The sequence below is a fragment of the Fringilla coelebs genome (assembly GCF_963513975.1).
Source record: "Fringilla coelebs genome assembly, chromosome: 9".
NCBI lineage: Eukaryota > Metazoa > Chordata > Aves > Passeriformes > Fringillidae > Fringilla > Fringilla coelebs.
In genome coordinates, this window is record NC_140067.1 from 6,890,762 (window position 1) to 6,906,989 (window position 16,228).

Sequence of the window (16,228 nt, forward strand, 5' to 3'; positions counted from 1 at the left end):
ACCAAAACCTCATTTTTGGAAGATGGGCATTTTTTAACATGGCAAAATCTTCATGGTCATGTTTTTATGTCAGCATTCCACGGGAGCTGGCATGGTACAGCCAAATAAACAAACAGCCAAATAAACAAACAGCACTGTTAGAGCTGCCTTCAGACACAGGCAAGGCACAAGGGCTTGCAGGCAGTGAAGTAAAAAGCACAAGGGAGTGAAGTAAAAATTTCTCCTTTTTTATGTCTATGTTCTTCTTTCTTAGCAGGCTTCTGGTTCATGATGAGCTGTAACCTTTCCTTTAGCAAGCAGTACAAAACACTTGTATATTTACAGAAATGAGCTCCAGGAGGGGATTTAGCAGCTTTTTCCTTCCCAAACCACAGACTCTTACAACAACAACTTCTGTTTGCTTTTTTCTGCTTTTCCTATTTTCTTTTTACCCCTTTCAGGCTTGATAAATGAGTCTTTCCACAGTCTGAGTTGCAGTGATTAGTTCTGAAACTTCTCCTTTTTCTCTTGTATAATTTACTCGTATATGACTTTCTCATGTACACTTTATTAATTTTTTATTGTTATTATTTTTTAGTGGCAAGGTTTTTATGTGGTTTTGTGGGACTGCACTCTGCAAGTTTATTTGTGCAGGAGTCACAGACAAAGGGAGAAATTTGAAATTTTGATGTGAGGGGCCTGTTTATCTCCAGACTCTGATGTGGGGCTGTGCTGTCACAGGTTACCAGGGCAGTGCTGGCACTGTCACCTGTGGAAGGAAAGGAGGAAGGTCCCCTCTGGGGGAGCCTTGGGTGGCAAAGTGCTGCTATAGGACATGAAATAAACCCACCCAGACTCTGGAATCTCCAAGGTGAAATAAGAAAGTTTAATTTCTGACTCCAACATTTACAGAGTTTCAAAAGTGGCAGTGGATTGGAGGGTGACAGTGCCACCTCTCCAATGACACTGGACAAACCAACAGTCCATCAAATTTCTCCTCCTCCAGAAAAGGATGCAAAACAATGAGTTATTTACAGAAAGGCACGTGGGAAAGTTCCTTACAAGAATACAAACATCAGAAGGCTTAGAAAAACTTAAAAAACCAGGGTGACAGCAAAGTTTGCAGTCAGTGCTGCCACAGAGTGTGGATGACTCAGCTCTCCCACCCCAGGGATCTCAGCAGCTGGGCTGGGGCTGGGCTGTTCAGATTTCTTTGATTGATGCCCAGGAAATCCCTAATGAGCCAGAACTAGGGCAGTGCCAAGCCATGGATTTCACCCTCCTGAGACACCCAGGGTGCTGCTGGTACCACTGACATCCCAAATCTGCATCAACATTTCGTTTCTCACAGTCTCATTTACGGCTTCAATCTTTATTCCTGGCATAACTAAAATTCCTGCTGAATCCAGTGTCAAGCACAGAAGGACCACAGAAAACCATTCTGCCATGCAATGGGAATTTGTGCTTTGGTGACAGAGCACTGTTGCAATTTTGTGGGAAACTCCTCATTATTTTTAAGGTCATATTAGCATTTTTTGCTTATTGAAAGTCTTCTGCTCCTGCCAGTGGATGCACTTTTTTTTGTTTGTATTTTCCTGCCATCCCTGGTGATGAGTGGGTTCCTTCCCCTCCCCAGGCTTGGCCACCAAAATAGTGTTTGCAGATTTTGCCTGTGTGATACGTGGTTACAGGCTGGCTGTCAGAGCAGTGTTCATGGGGTGATGTAACTACAGATATAAGTAAAATCAAGGGAAAACTTCTCATATGCATTGCAGTAAAAATAAATGTAAACTGCATTAGTGTTCTGGAAAGCTCAGGGCTTAAATGACACTCTGGGAAATGAGAGATGATCAGCTGTGATTACTTTGTAAGGGAACTGAGGGATGTCTTGGATCTTTGATTACAAATTTTTTCTTTGCTAATAATTTGTATCTTGCGCTGTTGCAATTTTCAATTTCTAGGAAATCTGAAAGGAATTATATTTACATATGGTTTCCAAAAAAACTTGAGTCTTTTCCAAAATGAAAAAATTGAACAACATAAAGTGTGAAAGATCTTTTTGCAGCATTACGGTTAATATTGAGATGTTGTATTCAAATACTGAGTTATGAGAAGCAATGTTATCAATTTTCACATTTCCCCAGAAGGGTTTTCAGCAACTTTGAATATTCCATCAACCTGGCATATTAAAAGTGCAGAATTTACCTGTTAAAATGCACAGAGCATTCATAGTAGCCTCATAGCAGCCTGCTGTTACTGTTGCTTTGCAGAAGAATAAGCAACCATTTAGAGATGATGTTTTCTCTACCAGGAGGGCACTTCACAGCAGATTTCTACTCTACCTTTTGGAAGGGATCTGAAGGAAAATCAAATCTGTATCATATTGAAAGGGGCTTTGGCTGTACATGATACAATTTTTTTTTTAGAAAGATGTTCAGCTCTGTACCATATTTGTATCTTTTTGGAGCCTTGTTTTTGATGGAAAATTACCAGAATTTGTGCTGAGACTTGCTTAGTATCTGAGCAATATTTCTTATAACTCAATATAATATAATAGTTTCAGCAAAGTACCAAATACTCAGTACTTCAAAGCCAATAAAGACGAGCAATCCATTTCCAAATTCCTTTTATTCGTACAGCAGATTGATTTACATAAACTAACAAAACAATATTACACTTAAAGTTGATCTGTAACAGTAATAAAAATGCTGCTGCATCACAAAGCTGCAGAAACGTCACTTCCAATCTACAGTGATCACTTACTGAGGATAAATGGTGCCGATGGGATTTTTGGCAAACCCAGCATCTCCCTCCCATAATTCAAGGCTGCCTTAAATCCTGAATCAGAAATCCACCCATGTTCAGCAAGAAAGTGTGAATGTTTGCTTAACTTTAAGCCTCCAGGAATACTTAAAGTGGAGCTAAATATTTATGTGATTGAGAGCTTTTCTGAACACAGATTTTTTTTTTTTTTATCGGCATTTTAAACTCAGGCAGGGCAAAATGAAGTTTTACCTCTGGCATTTGAAAGCAAAAGGACCTGACTGACTGGACTGCAGCTGTACTGCTCACCCCAGTAATGAGAATTTGCCATTCCTGGGTTTTTTTTCCCCTTTCCAGTGCCAGGGAGGAATGCCAGAGGGGAATGACACCCGTGTTGCACAAACACAGCACAAGGCACCTTGCTTTAAGACACTTAACTTTCCTATTGAAATCCTCCCTGTTCCTTTGTTTAGCTGTTCTGTTCATGACACTGCCAAAACATGTTTATTCCACATGCTGTGAATCACCTTTGCAAACAGACAGAGATCAGCGTTTGGATCTAACATTCAGTATTTCAGCTCCACAATGGGATTTTCAAAGCTTTGAGCACAATTCATATATCCCCTTACTATTAGGGTTGGTTAAGGCAGTTCTGAGGTCTCATTCTAAATGTCAAATAGGTACACAAAAACCAGCAGGAATTAGATCAGATTTCCTTCTACTTACCCTTGGGTTTTCTTTTGAAGCACAAAACTTTGAATAGTCTGTTAATACATGAGTTAGACTCTTGGAGTAGAATTCTAAGCAGTGAAAATTGAAAATACAAGAAATAGTGCTGAAGAACTGTAGAAATCACGAGCATTTTTTTTCAAATCAATACTGCAAGCTCCTGGTTGTCAATGCTAAGATTCCAATGTGCACTAACACATCGATTACATTTTCTTATAGAAATCGGTGAATTGTGTGAATGTTGCAGTATTGCAAAAGAATTCAGCTAGAAAGAACAGAAAAAAACCCCAGTATTTTAACCCTGTTTTATAGAAATAGAATGGATTATTAATTTTGCAAAGGAAAACTAGAGGGTACATGCTATAACATGCAATAATAACCTCCCTTATTTTCATGAAATTGATAGCATGTAGTTTATATTTTCCCTCAAAAAAAGGTTTGTTTTTTTTTTTTCACCAGTGCTGCAGCTACTCCAGTAAGGATCCAATTCAAATTCTGTCTAAATATAAAGGAGCTGTACAATATGGGAAACCTTTATTCTATTACTATTCAGAGCCATGCATGGAAGAACATAGAAGGTTCAAAGGTTTCATTGTAATAGCTACTAAAATGCTTGAATTAAAGAAAATAAAGGGAAAACCAAGGACCTCCATGAATAACCTGGACACAAAGCCCATCTGTGCTTAGTTACTGGAGAAGTAAATAGAGAGGGTTTATGTTTGCAAGGCTATGATCATAGTAACATGACCAAGACCACTGGCAGTAATAACCAGGGGCTGTACACATCAAAATGTCATTGTTTTCTAACCCATCAGAGAACACTGAGGCAAATACATCGGTGCTGGTTTTTGAGCTCTCCCATATATCCTGTCTTGCCTTCTGTGTGTTATCATCTCCTTCTTTTCCCCCACAGAATTTTTCCCACAAGCTCCAGACAAACATTAGCTTTTAACTGTGAAAAATGCCAGCTGCAAAAATACAAAGTAAACAATTGCTGGAAAAGCTTCATCCAAATCTCTCCCTTAACAGGGCTTTCTTTATCTTCCTCACAAGGACCTACACTTGAAAAGGCTTTTTCATTCTCATCTTCCAGCCTGGGTATCAGATGGATTTCTGCCTTTCTGTTTGCATGCTATTTAAATCAAGATTGTTACCTTCTGTGTGTTTAGGGATTGAGCAAAGTCATGATCCATACTAAAATTAGTGCCACTCTGTCACTGTTAGTGCCACTGTCACCTGCTGCCTTGCAGTGTTTTGGGTGAGAGTGTTCAGCCCTCCACCAGCATGCTTAAAGCTCTGCATCCCTTTGGTGTCCATCAGCAGGGTGTAATTTGTTGGGAAGTGCATCCCTTGTTGGTAAGGGAGGTTTCATTCTGGATCATGGGCTGATTTGCACTGGATGAGGGGCCCAGAAAAGCAGTCTGTGCAGAGTGGGTAGAATGCTCCCATATGAACTTAGTGCCACTTCATGCTCTGCTCTTCAGGACACACTTTATGCCAGTGCTCATAAACATGGGCTTTTGGTTCTTACCACAGTTCCTGTATGTGATGGCTTTATTGGCCCTTTCCAGACTGATCTCATTGTTTTGAAGCCTCCTGTGGGCCCTGCACCATGAAGGGGATTTGGACTAGAAAACATTCCCTTGATAGCACCATCTTTTTGTACCACCAAGAAGATGTTACTATTATAAACCATTTCAAATCCTACAAAACCTTGCAGCGTTTCTTCTCGCTGGCTAAATAATTTCTATTAGGAAAAGGAAAATGTAAGTCTTTTCAGCTGCTTCCTCTTGAGAGATGTAAGATATCCGCAAATTTTGCTAACACGTTCCAGAACAGCCAGCTGTTACTATCCACCTGCAGCCATAATATTGATTGAAAAGAATATAGAACCTAAACATGGATAGCTTCTGTAATTATGCAGAATGAGTTTAATACATGATGCTACTTCAAATGTCATCTGGCAGTGGCTGCAATGTGGCATGGAATCTATTAGGAAATAATTCAGCTGGTTGAGAAAGTCTCAGAGAAAGACTGTGCACTGTTTTCTTGTATTACTGGTTGCTGAAAATATTCATGGATGTGGAAAAAGGCAATGACAAGACCAACAGGGCTCAGGCACCTGTCAGGTAGCAAATAAAAAGTTGCTCTCACATCCCTGTGGCTCTGCAATTTCCCAGCAATGGAACTAGAAGTGTCTCTTTTGCCAAAGTCTGCATATATATTAAGAGATAGGAAATAATAAAAGTACTTGTTTTTCCCCCCCAAGCTGATTAAATAAAGATGCCTTTATTATTTTTGCAAAAAAAATTTGACCTTTTGCTACAAAAAAAATGGAAAAAAAAATGGCAAGAAGGTTTCAGCTTCAAACCTGTTTTAAATAACGCTGTAGCCTGGTTATATGCCCTGTCAGGACTTGTGCTATTTTCTTTTTGATGAATCAACAGAATTCAATATATGTCTTGTGACACATTTGCAATTCTATTGGAGATTTTGGCCCAAGGGAGCAAGGAACAGTAGTCAGTCTAATTACACAAGTGCTGGCTTTCCAAATGGACATTTCTGAGTTTTCAATTGAAAGTGTCAGATTATTGATGTTCAGATGAAAAGTTAGAACAGAAAGCTGACTTATGATTGCGAGAGAACAATGCTCTTATTCTGTCCATTGAAAAAGTTGCTGTTCTTCCAAAAAAGAGTTGAGTTGGGAAAACTTGGAGTGACTCTCAGTCTCATGATTTTCAAGTCCAACAGGTCACACAGAGAAGCCAAGTTAGTGGTCAGCCCACAGCATGGGAGTACACAGGGAATAGCAGGTAAATCCTTTTGAAAGCTTTCTGCTGGAAGAGGGTCTGCTCCACAGGTTCCCCCTGCCACAGAACTTAGTGAGGTAACAGTGAAATCCCAGATGGGGAAGGAACATTGGCTTGGACAGGTCTGACACCTCCTGTGTGTCTATGTCTCAGCATATGAGTTTGAGGGCAAAGAAAGAACTGCCAGAAAGGACAGATAACTGGGCAAATGCCTGAACTAGTAATTATTTGTAGAAGCATTTTTTGCCATTGACACACAGTTAAACCCCATTAGCTGAAAGCCACTCATACAGCTTAAGGGTGCTGGGCTGGCATCAAACCCAAGAATATCTCCCACACACAGACAAATACCACAATAAAGGCTAAACTAATTTAATAGTTAGCAAAGCATTATATCAGAGGTGTTGTTGTATTAAAATCCTTTGGGTCTCTTTTAAATGTTGCTCTTTGCAACATCCCAGACTTCAGCATTCCTCTCTTTCAAGTAACTAAATGAAGATCTCTACCAAGGGAAAAACACTAATAATTCACAATCTGTAATACATTTGCTGCGTCACTTTCCTCAAATTTTGTTGTGTTGTAAAGACTCAACAGTTTCCAGTTAACAAGACACAGGTGCAGCTGATGAGGGACGCTGGTGGAGCTCTCAGTGGTCCCCAGCATCCTCCCCCCTCTGAAAGTGAGAATTTATGTTCCCCTCCTGAGCATCAGCAGGTTTTGTAGGCTCCTTAGCTGAAGAGAAAAAGGCTAAATGCTGTCAATATTAAAAACTTTTCCATTTGAAAGGACAAGTGTTCCTACAAAGGGAAAAGAAAAGCATGGCTTATTTTAAAATGTTAGCAGTAATGAATGATTTAAATTTGAAAAGGTCAGAAAAACGCTATTTGTAAGTTCTCATCGGGGATTTTGCACAGACCTGACTGTTATATTACTTGTTTTCTTCAGCATTGATAACAGTTGCAGGTGACACTTTTTTCTTGCCATTTGGAAGTCCCTCCAGTGTAATTTATTTTCGTACAGCTTTGTGTAAGGTGCTTTGTCAGAAAAGATCCTAAAGAACTTCTGACTCAAATACTGAAATGCAGCACTTTTTTTGGTGAGCAGGCAGCAATCCCGTGGTGCCACTTTCTCACATTCACAAATGGTGTCTCAAAATCTCACAAGTCATGAGTTTGGTTCATTTTTCTTGCTTTGTGGTTTTTTTTTTTTTCTTTCTCTCCTTCTGAAGTAGATCTGCCCTTGAAAGGGATGAAAACTTAAATTTTTCCCTTTTTTTAAAAAAAAAAGAAGGAAAGGATAACCTAGAGTCTTGCCAAGGAAAGAACCCAGCTCAAAAAAAGGTGCAGGTTTCAGGAATTCACCAAACACTAATATTTACAGGAGAGGAAAGCAAGATCAAGCAAGGCAGAGCCCCATGATATCCACCACCTCTGGATCTGTAATGTTCATTCAAAGGAAAGAAGCTCAACTTGATTTCAGCTGAAAGGTCTCAATAGCAATACTTAGTGCCCAGTTGTCTTCTTTTGGCTGGTTAAATGAAGAAATTGTTCATGACTGACTTCAAACAATTGTTCCCCAGGTACTTTGATAACTCATACTGGTAGCATTCAGCATTGTCCACTGAATTGAAATTGTTATGCTATTAATATTAAATATATTATATAATTTTAAATATTTAATCTATGTATGTTACATCAATATTAAGAAGGCCTGACACTTCCTACTGCAAACCCTATTTTCAGTTAGTTAAAACTTCTCATACTTGTAATGATTTGACACAAAATTTTCCGTGCCAGGTGTCTGCCTCAGGCAGAATTTTGTGGTGTTCTATGGTGTGTTTGTTTTTTTTTTTCCCCTTTTAATGTCAGCCAGAGCTGCACATTTATTTCTGTGAGCAGCCAGCCAGGGAAAACCCTGCAAAATAAACCTGGGAGCCTTTTTGAAGGGACCTAATGTGTCCTGATCCTGGGGGAAGGCACTTAACCTTTGTCAAAGGTGTGACTTTCTTTTGGAAACCTGCTTCAGTTGGCAAACCTGCTGGGAGCTGGGTGAACCCTGTGCTCCCACCAGCCTGTTGGAAGATGATGCTCAGTACAACCATCCACTCTCAGTGCCTTGAGCTCCAAACCAAAACCACCCTGCTGTGTGCTTGCTCCCCAAACAGCCAGCAGCACCTTCTAGCACCAGTCAGGAAAACTGCTGGCAATAAGAAGAAAATGTGATGTATTTCAAAAAAGATGTTTCCTCCTTTTTGTTCATGGCTCATCTTTATCTTGCTCACCTTAAATATACTGAGCATCCCTTAATACCTGATTGTGCTTTTAATTCCTGAAGTAAGTCTGCAAAGGACTCTAAGGAAAACCAGACATAAATCCAATTTCTATGTAATTTTTAAGGCTAAAGGAGCTTTTCCTTTGTTTTTTGTCCCAATGGTTTCATCAGCAAGATACCTTCAAATGGAAATTTATTGTCCATGTTATGGATAGAGCTCCTCCTCCTCCTCCTCTCAGTAGGCAGAACTTGCCTGCCTTGTCTCATGTTCTCCAACATCTGTCTCAGATTTGGCAGCCCAAGCACAGAGCCTGAGACTGCAGCAGTTGCCTTCCCTCATGCTGTGAAGCCACAACACATCCTGGTGCATCCCCAGGAGCGTGGTTTGACTTGGTGCTCTCCTGGGAGGCTTTTCTGCACCATGCCTCTTCCACCTACCCAGAAATTGCAGATCAGTTTGTCAAAATAATGCAATATATTTAAGATTTTATCCTAAATCTGAAGTGAAGGCACAGAATTATAATTTCTGGTACAGCATCAGTTTGAATATTTCTTCTTTTAGAGGTATTCATACACTCTCAAATACCCAACAAGTATTTTTAGTCTAAAAATTTCCACCATTTTTCTCTGTATTGATGCTCTGGAGACCAGAACAATTTATAGGGAATTTTAAGTACATTTAATGTAGTTTTATTTTCTTAACTTGACATGTCTTAAATTCTTGAATACTCATTTTGGAGAATGTCAATTATATTGCTTATAAGATGACAATCTTGTACATCTCTATGACTGATATAATAATTCAGAATAGCGATAATTTTCTTGCAAAAAATGTTTTAACCTGCTCAGTTTGTTTCTAGTCCTTTTGCTCTTTACACTGCCTAACTGGTGTGTTAAAGGATATAAGTATAGACAGAAATTAGACTAAAAATTAGATTTGTTCAGCAAAACTTTGATTGCTGTATCACAGCCTTTTATGACAGCATTCAGTTCAGAGCTGTTTGCATACCTTATTGAGCAAGCTGCATATTTTTCCAGCGTGTGTATCCAGTGTGCATCCTGTAGTCATTACATTTTTGCACACTCCACTGCCTGAGCTGCATGGACTATTTTAACCATCACCAGGAACACTTGACGGGGTTCAGCTGCTCATTTGAGTGCTCCGGTTTGTGTGCTTTATGACTTCAGCGGCGTGTGTGTTGATAAAAGTTCTGCTCTGTGCTGTTCAATTTTTGGTTCTGCCAGTCTAGCTCGGTGCCATGCTGGGGGAATTGCAGGCGGTGCCGAGCGCTCGCTCCGCGGCGAGCAGCCGCGATGGGAACGCAATAATCGGCAGTGTTTTGTTAAATGAGCTGCATATTTTTGTTTTTATATACATTGCTTACCCAGTTGTGTACATTTGCCCAACTCATTATACAAAATAAGCTTGATTGGAATAAGAACATTCTCTACCAGCTGTCTGCTCTGAGTCAGTATGTAACAAAATTAGCAACTTTCCCTTTCCAACAGTGACATGATTGCATCCAAAGTTTAAGGCAATTGGTTTGGAGATCTTGTTTGTTTCATTCACTCCATGCAAACATCAAGATTAACAAACCAATTTGTTGCAACTTAATTTGTTTTCAAAAATATGAACGGAGTTAAGTAACAGAGGAAAATCTGAGCATTCTAATAGAGGGAAATGTTTCCATGTAGAGCATAAAGCATGCAGAGACCTGAATACCATCCTCTAACTTAAAGCCATCCATTATAAACATTAGATGGAAAATAACTAGAGACCTCTCAAAGTGGATATTTCATCAGATAAGCAATATCCTAAATGCCTAAAATTACAAACATAACATTCTGTAAATTTAAGTGCATTCTTTTATCCAGAGTTAGAAAAATAAGTTCATCTCATGACCACTAGAAAATTTCAAAATACATGAAAACTCTAGTGCAGGGATATGTAGTTTCCATATTGCCTTTGGTGCAAAATTGAATTACCACCTTCAAAAAGTGATTTTCTCAACTTGCTAGTTTTTCATGTCAGTTCTAGTCAAACCTACAGGTTATTTTTAGATTTTGTTTTTACTGATTGGCAGAATTTGCAGCACAGAAGAGTGTGCTCCCATTCACAAAATCTTCAGCACTACCTTACCTCAAAAAAACTTATTTTTTCTTGAGTACAGAGCCACCTAGGGCTATGCAGTTTACCTGACTACCTAACTGCCCCATATGAAAGGACAAATGTACCTCATTCCTGTTTGTTTCCCACTGCTGATTCCTTTCACTTTAATCTTCTCACTCCCTGTTGCCTGAGCAGACTGCCTGGAAGGTCCAGATTTGTTTTTGCAAAGTTTTACATATGAAAGCTTATTGTTTTAGTCAAAAATTGTTTGATTTTTAAACAGTGATCAATCAGTTCTTAGGCTTCTCATGGACCATTGTGAAGGGGGCCAATGTTACAATAGTTTGCTCTAAAAGAAAAGTGGGAATATAATTTTTAGTGGTTTGTCTTCACTTCTACCTTTAAAAAACAAATGTAAAGAGAGACATAGAAATTGAATGCATCACAATATTGTGGATGGTTTTATGAAAACTAATTTAGACTTCATATTTTGTTTTCTTGGAGTACATCAACACCGGGTATCAAAAGAGTACAACAAATGAGGGATGCTGCATTTGCCATCTGAAAAGTCAGTGTACTCCATGAGATGAGCTAGATCCAATTTAGACTTTCTTAACAGAGACAGAATAGGTAATTTTGTATGAAATGACTTGAAGCAGACAGATGGTAAAGAAAAAGGTTTTGTGTCTGTTTTCTCTTGTCTTCCCCCTGCATTAATTTGCTTTTAGTATCAGTCCATTACACTTAAAGATCTAAATTCTACGCTTCCCTTGACCTATTAAATGTCACCTTCGGTTTTCCAAAAGTTTTAGTTAAAACTAAGATCAGATTTAGAATATTTTCTTCTTATCTATCATATTCAAACAACTGATGGCCATGTGCAATTTCTGGGTAAGTATCCTGTAGACTTTTTGCATAGGAAAATTCTTCCTTTTGCCAGGGGAAAGGAAGAGAAATTTTCGTCTTTGGGGAAAAAAAATCAGAACACTTTTTTTTTTTTGCTGCTGCTGCTGTGTAAGAGGGGGGATCAAGTGCACCCTTGGTCAGTTTGCAGATGACACCAACGTGGATGGGTGTCTTGATCTGCTGGAAGGCACAAGTCTGGTGAGGAGCAGCTGAGGGAGCTGGGGGGGCTCAGCCTGGAGAACAGGGCGGTCAGAGGTGACCCTACAACTCCCTGGAAGGAGGCTGTAGCAGGATGGGGGTCAGTCTCTTCTCCCACATAACAAACAATACCACAAGAGATTTAACCAGAGGTTTTAGATTGTTTATTGGGGAAAAAAAATCTTCACCAAAAGGGTTGTTAAGGATTGGAACTGTCCCCTAAGGGAAGTGGTCGCCTTCTCCAGAGGGATGTGGATGTGGTGCTCAGGGACATGGTTCAGCCATGGACTTGGCACTGCTGGATTAATGGCTGGACTTGATCTTGGAAGTCTTTTCCAGCTTCAGCAATTCTATGTTTCTGTCCTATGGTTCTGTGAAGCAGTTAGAAGGTTTTCACAAGGAATGCTACCCCATCCCCCAGCTTTCCATCCACCTCTGTAATGTTAACTGCAGCACACTGGACTAGCTCTGCTTATTTTTTTCATCTGGCTAGGATTCCTACTGAAAAATCAGTGTGCTAAATTAAAAACATATATTTCATGTGTATCAATGCAGTGTGAAACAACATGGACATTTTAAATACTTGGAACAGACAGGATATCCATTATCTGAGTCTATGGAGAGTACCAATAATTCATAAGGTACACAGCTATTGCATATGTTAAATGTATATTTTTATGTGTCTGGTATAGACAATACATGTAGAAAGTCTTTCAGAATTTATACCTGTCCTCTTTTCTTTTCCTTTTTTTTTCCCCTCCAGAGAGTAATTTTCAATGTTGTCAACTTCAGTAAAACAAAAAGCCTCTACAGAGATGGGATGGCCCCAATGGTGAAATCCACAAGCAGACCGAAATGGTGAGTTATTCTGTTAAAGAATTAATGAGATAAACGAGTTTTACTTGGCACTTGTACCAAAGACCTCATGGTTGAGGAGCACTGAGAGAATGAGAACCTTGATGCAGCAGTGTTGTGAGGAGAGGTTTCTTTGGACCAGATGTGAATGTGAATTCTGGAGGCCCCTGTAGTGCCCTGTTTCGAGTGCCATGACTGAAGGGATGTAAGGAATGTCCATTTGAGCAAACTGAGCAGTCAGGGCTTGGGGCAAATTGTTTTTCAGCGACTGTCCAGTTCTTAGGACAGTGATTGCACCATTTTTCACCTGCATTAATCTCCCAAAAAAACCCTGTAAATAATTTGGGAGATGGACTGGTTTTGAAAAGCTACTTGGGATTGTTCTGCCTGTTTTGGGGTGGCTGGAGTTTGGTGGGGGAATGTGAGCTCTGAGCTCTGCCACGTGAGTTGACCTCACGTGAATGAGCAGTGCCCTGTCTAAGGCAGAGGGATGCCAAACAACCTCATATCAGCTACATAAAATGTACAAAATGGGAACCCATGTGCATATTAAACATGTGAATACCCATATAGATTGTACATTTTCTCAAAGCAAATGTAATGAAACATCTACTGTGAATAATAATATGTAAATCTAGCGAGTCTGAATGCATGCAAGACTCCCAAGAATTATTTGATTTGCCTTTGCCAGGAGACTTGTTTGAATATGGATAGTGAGGTTAGGCCAGAGGTGTACAGTAAGTTATTCTTGTCAGCCTTCACAGCTCCTACTTTTTATTGGTTAATTAGTAATACATTTGATCAAGCTGGACATTATCTGGGCTTTATGAATATATCTTTCTTAAATGCTTCAACTGTCACAAATTTTCCACTCACAAGATGGAAATGGTGGTCATAAGATTGCTCTCATTGTGTGGCTTCCTCTTCCTATGACCAACAGAAAGGATATTTGGCTTTTTGTCTAGATGGTAAGGTCATATGGACAAAAGAACTGACTCACAGTACAGTTAGTGGATTGAGTCAATTCCAGCTCAATAGGAACATGTAATAACATTGAAAATTAATTTAAAAATCCATTGCATTTAGTGTTTTTGTAGCAAAAGCCATGCTAATTGTGTTTACTATTTAACTTCAGAAAAATCTTTTGGGGCATTTCAAGGCCACATTTATCCTGCATATTTTAATCATCTTTCAAAAAACCTTTTGCTTCCCTCACTGGGGTCTGGTATTTGCAGCTAAGTGTATTGTGTTTTAAGTTTATCTATAAATCAGATATTGCTTTCATACAAATTTTATGCCTTACTTTGGTTTCAAATTAAAGTGTAAATCTTACAAAACAATGCAAAATGGAATTATTTTTTTAGAACATAGAGCTCCTTCACTATTTTTAAAACAGATTTCTCTTCAATTTCCCTGGAGATCTATTTATTTTTGTGTTTTATATTTTTAGAGGATGTATTTTGCTCCCATGAAAGTGAGGAATGAATAACATTGCCTGAAGCCAGGCACAGTGTAGGCAGCAGGTGCTGAGCAGCTTCCTTTTACAGGGCTACTACCACACTTTAATCCTGTTTCAAAAATTCAAGATGTAATTTTTTTCTTTAAAAAGATGATTATTCTATTAAGATATTTTTATTTTTTTCTAATAGTCTGCATATGAAAACATCTTGCTCTGCTTTGAAGGTGCACATTAATTCATACTGTTATCAGGGACCTTAGTGATATTGGGGTCTACTCAGTATAATTTTCTGTCTTGATGTTAATAGGATTTATGCATGTGTTTGCCAAGTGGGAAAACATATATATTATTTTTGGATAGATGAGCTCTATCAGGGCTGTCTTCCATTTGGATTATGCCTTTCACAGTTACCTCTGTATCTGTTTCCATGGCATTCTAGTGCAACCTGTAAACAAAATTTTCTCTTTCTCTGTTTGCTGAAATAGGATTTAGCAGCACTGGCAGCTGCTGTAGCAGCACACAGGTGGCTGTGGTCCTTGAACACGAGCAGGGCAATATCCAGCTGCATTGATTGGATCCTCTTTGATGTTTTGTATGTATTAGTCTTGTAAGCAATACTGCATCATTCAATGCTGCAAAAGTGCTGAGCTCTACGTGGGGGGAGGAGGGTGTGGAAGGAAACTATTGGAACTCTCCACCTCATAGGAGGGTTTGTGTCAGCATAGCAGTTTTTGTGGGCACAATGTAATTCAATTAGAAAGTGATGGATTAATTACAAAAAGCTGAAGAAACGCTAAAGGTTTCAAAATCCAGTTAAAGGGAAGATTACCAGTAGCCATGGGCTACAAATAGTCTGTAGCTCAGGCTTCATCTCTGAACTCCTCTTTATGAAATATTTGGGGAATGAATCATTATTGTGCCTGCATTTGTTCTGTACCAAAATTCACCCAACTTCCTCTGACCACACTGATAGGCACAACTCTGTGTCACACATAGCTATTCCACTCCCCCTTGATCAATTTCTTCTTATCTATCAATTTTTACTTTTAGATGATAAAGTGCCTTTTTTCCTTTTTGCATTTGAGAGATATAGGTACATTATCCCTCCTAATAGCAGATGTTCAAGCCCGAGTTAAGGCTTTTTGATTTAAATGAAAACTCCTCCTGTATTCAGGCTAGAATTTGACTGTATTGCTCACAGACCCCTGCATATCAAAAGTAGATTGGCCTCAAGAGACTGTGAATTTTAATATTTGTTTTCAATGTGGTTATGCAAACATGGCTCCGAGCTTTGCAACACTTTGTGAGTTTGATTCTTGACTCTGGAACAAATTGCTGCCAAGTGCTCTTGAAGTAGAGAGTGTGTCAAACAGAGATCAACGTTTTTGACCTGTATTCTCTTGCCCTGTGGGGTAAGATCTTTAAATGCAGACAGCATCAAGGTTCAGCTCAGTGTTACTGATGTAAATGGAGTATATCACTGTCATCAAAGCACTCTGTGTGGACACAGATGTTCTGGTGTTGACATATTCTTCTCTTTTGAAGCAAGGCCAAACATTTCCAGTAATGAGCTACTGAAAAAGAGGAAGCAGTGGGGATATCCTTGAGGGATAAGGAAAAATATGGGTTTTACTGTAAAGAAAAAGATTTCTTAAAAAAAAAACCAAAATTAAAGCCTGGAAAAAAATTCTGATTAAAATGATGTATATGTTTTCCCCTCATGTGGTCATGGACACTAAATAGTAAGGGATTATATCAGTTGTATCAAATTCAGTGCATTGAAGCACAGCTCACATATAGAAATACAGCAATGTGTCACACTTTGTGACATCAGTTGCTTTCCACAGCAGTCTGGACAAGATAAAACTCAAGATTTTATTACAAACCAAGGAAACAGGCTGTGTCACTTTAACATTTTGCTTAAAATTTACTGTTTTTTCAGCTGTATTGCACCAAGATTTTTAGGGAATTGGAGGGTATTTTAAAATCAAAAATTACTATATATAAATTTTTAATATAAAACCTCAGTATCATCGAGACCTGTTCTGGTTTGCCTGTGTCTGTTTTTCCTGTTTAGTGGATGGGAAGAATTTGAAGAGAGATGGATTTGAGGAAATTGAATTTTTGCTGTGTTTATGGACTTTGTGC

General features: G+C 38.9%; 1 protein-coding gene across 1 annotated transcript in view; it reads left to right on the forward strand.

Moving 5' to 3' along the window:
• AGBL4 (AGBL carboxypeptidase 4) overlaps window positions 1–16,228 on the forward strand; it is a gene marked incomplete at both ends in the record, with an annotated part of 878,788 nt that overhangs the window by 202,737 nt on the left and 659,823 nt on the right. The window contains one exon of the mRNA XM_084210960.1: window positions 12,530–12,624. Coding sequence (XP_084067086.1) covers window positions 12,530–12,624 — 95 coding nt within the window. The remainder of the gene's footprint in view (window positions 1–12,529; window positions 12,625–16,228) is intronic.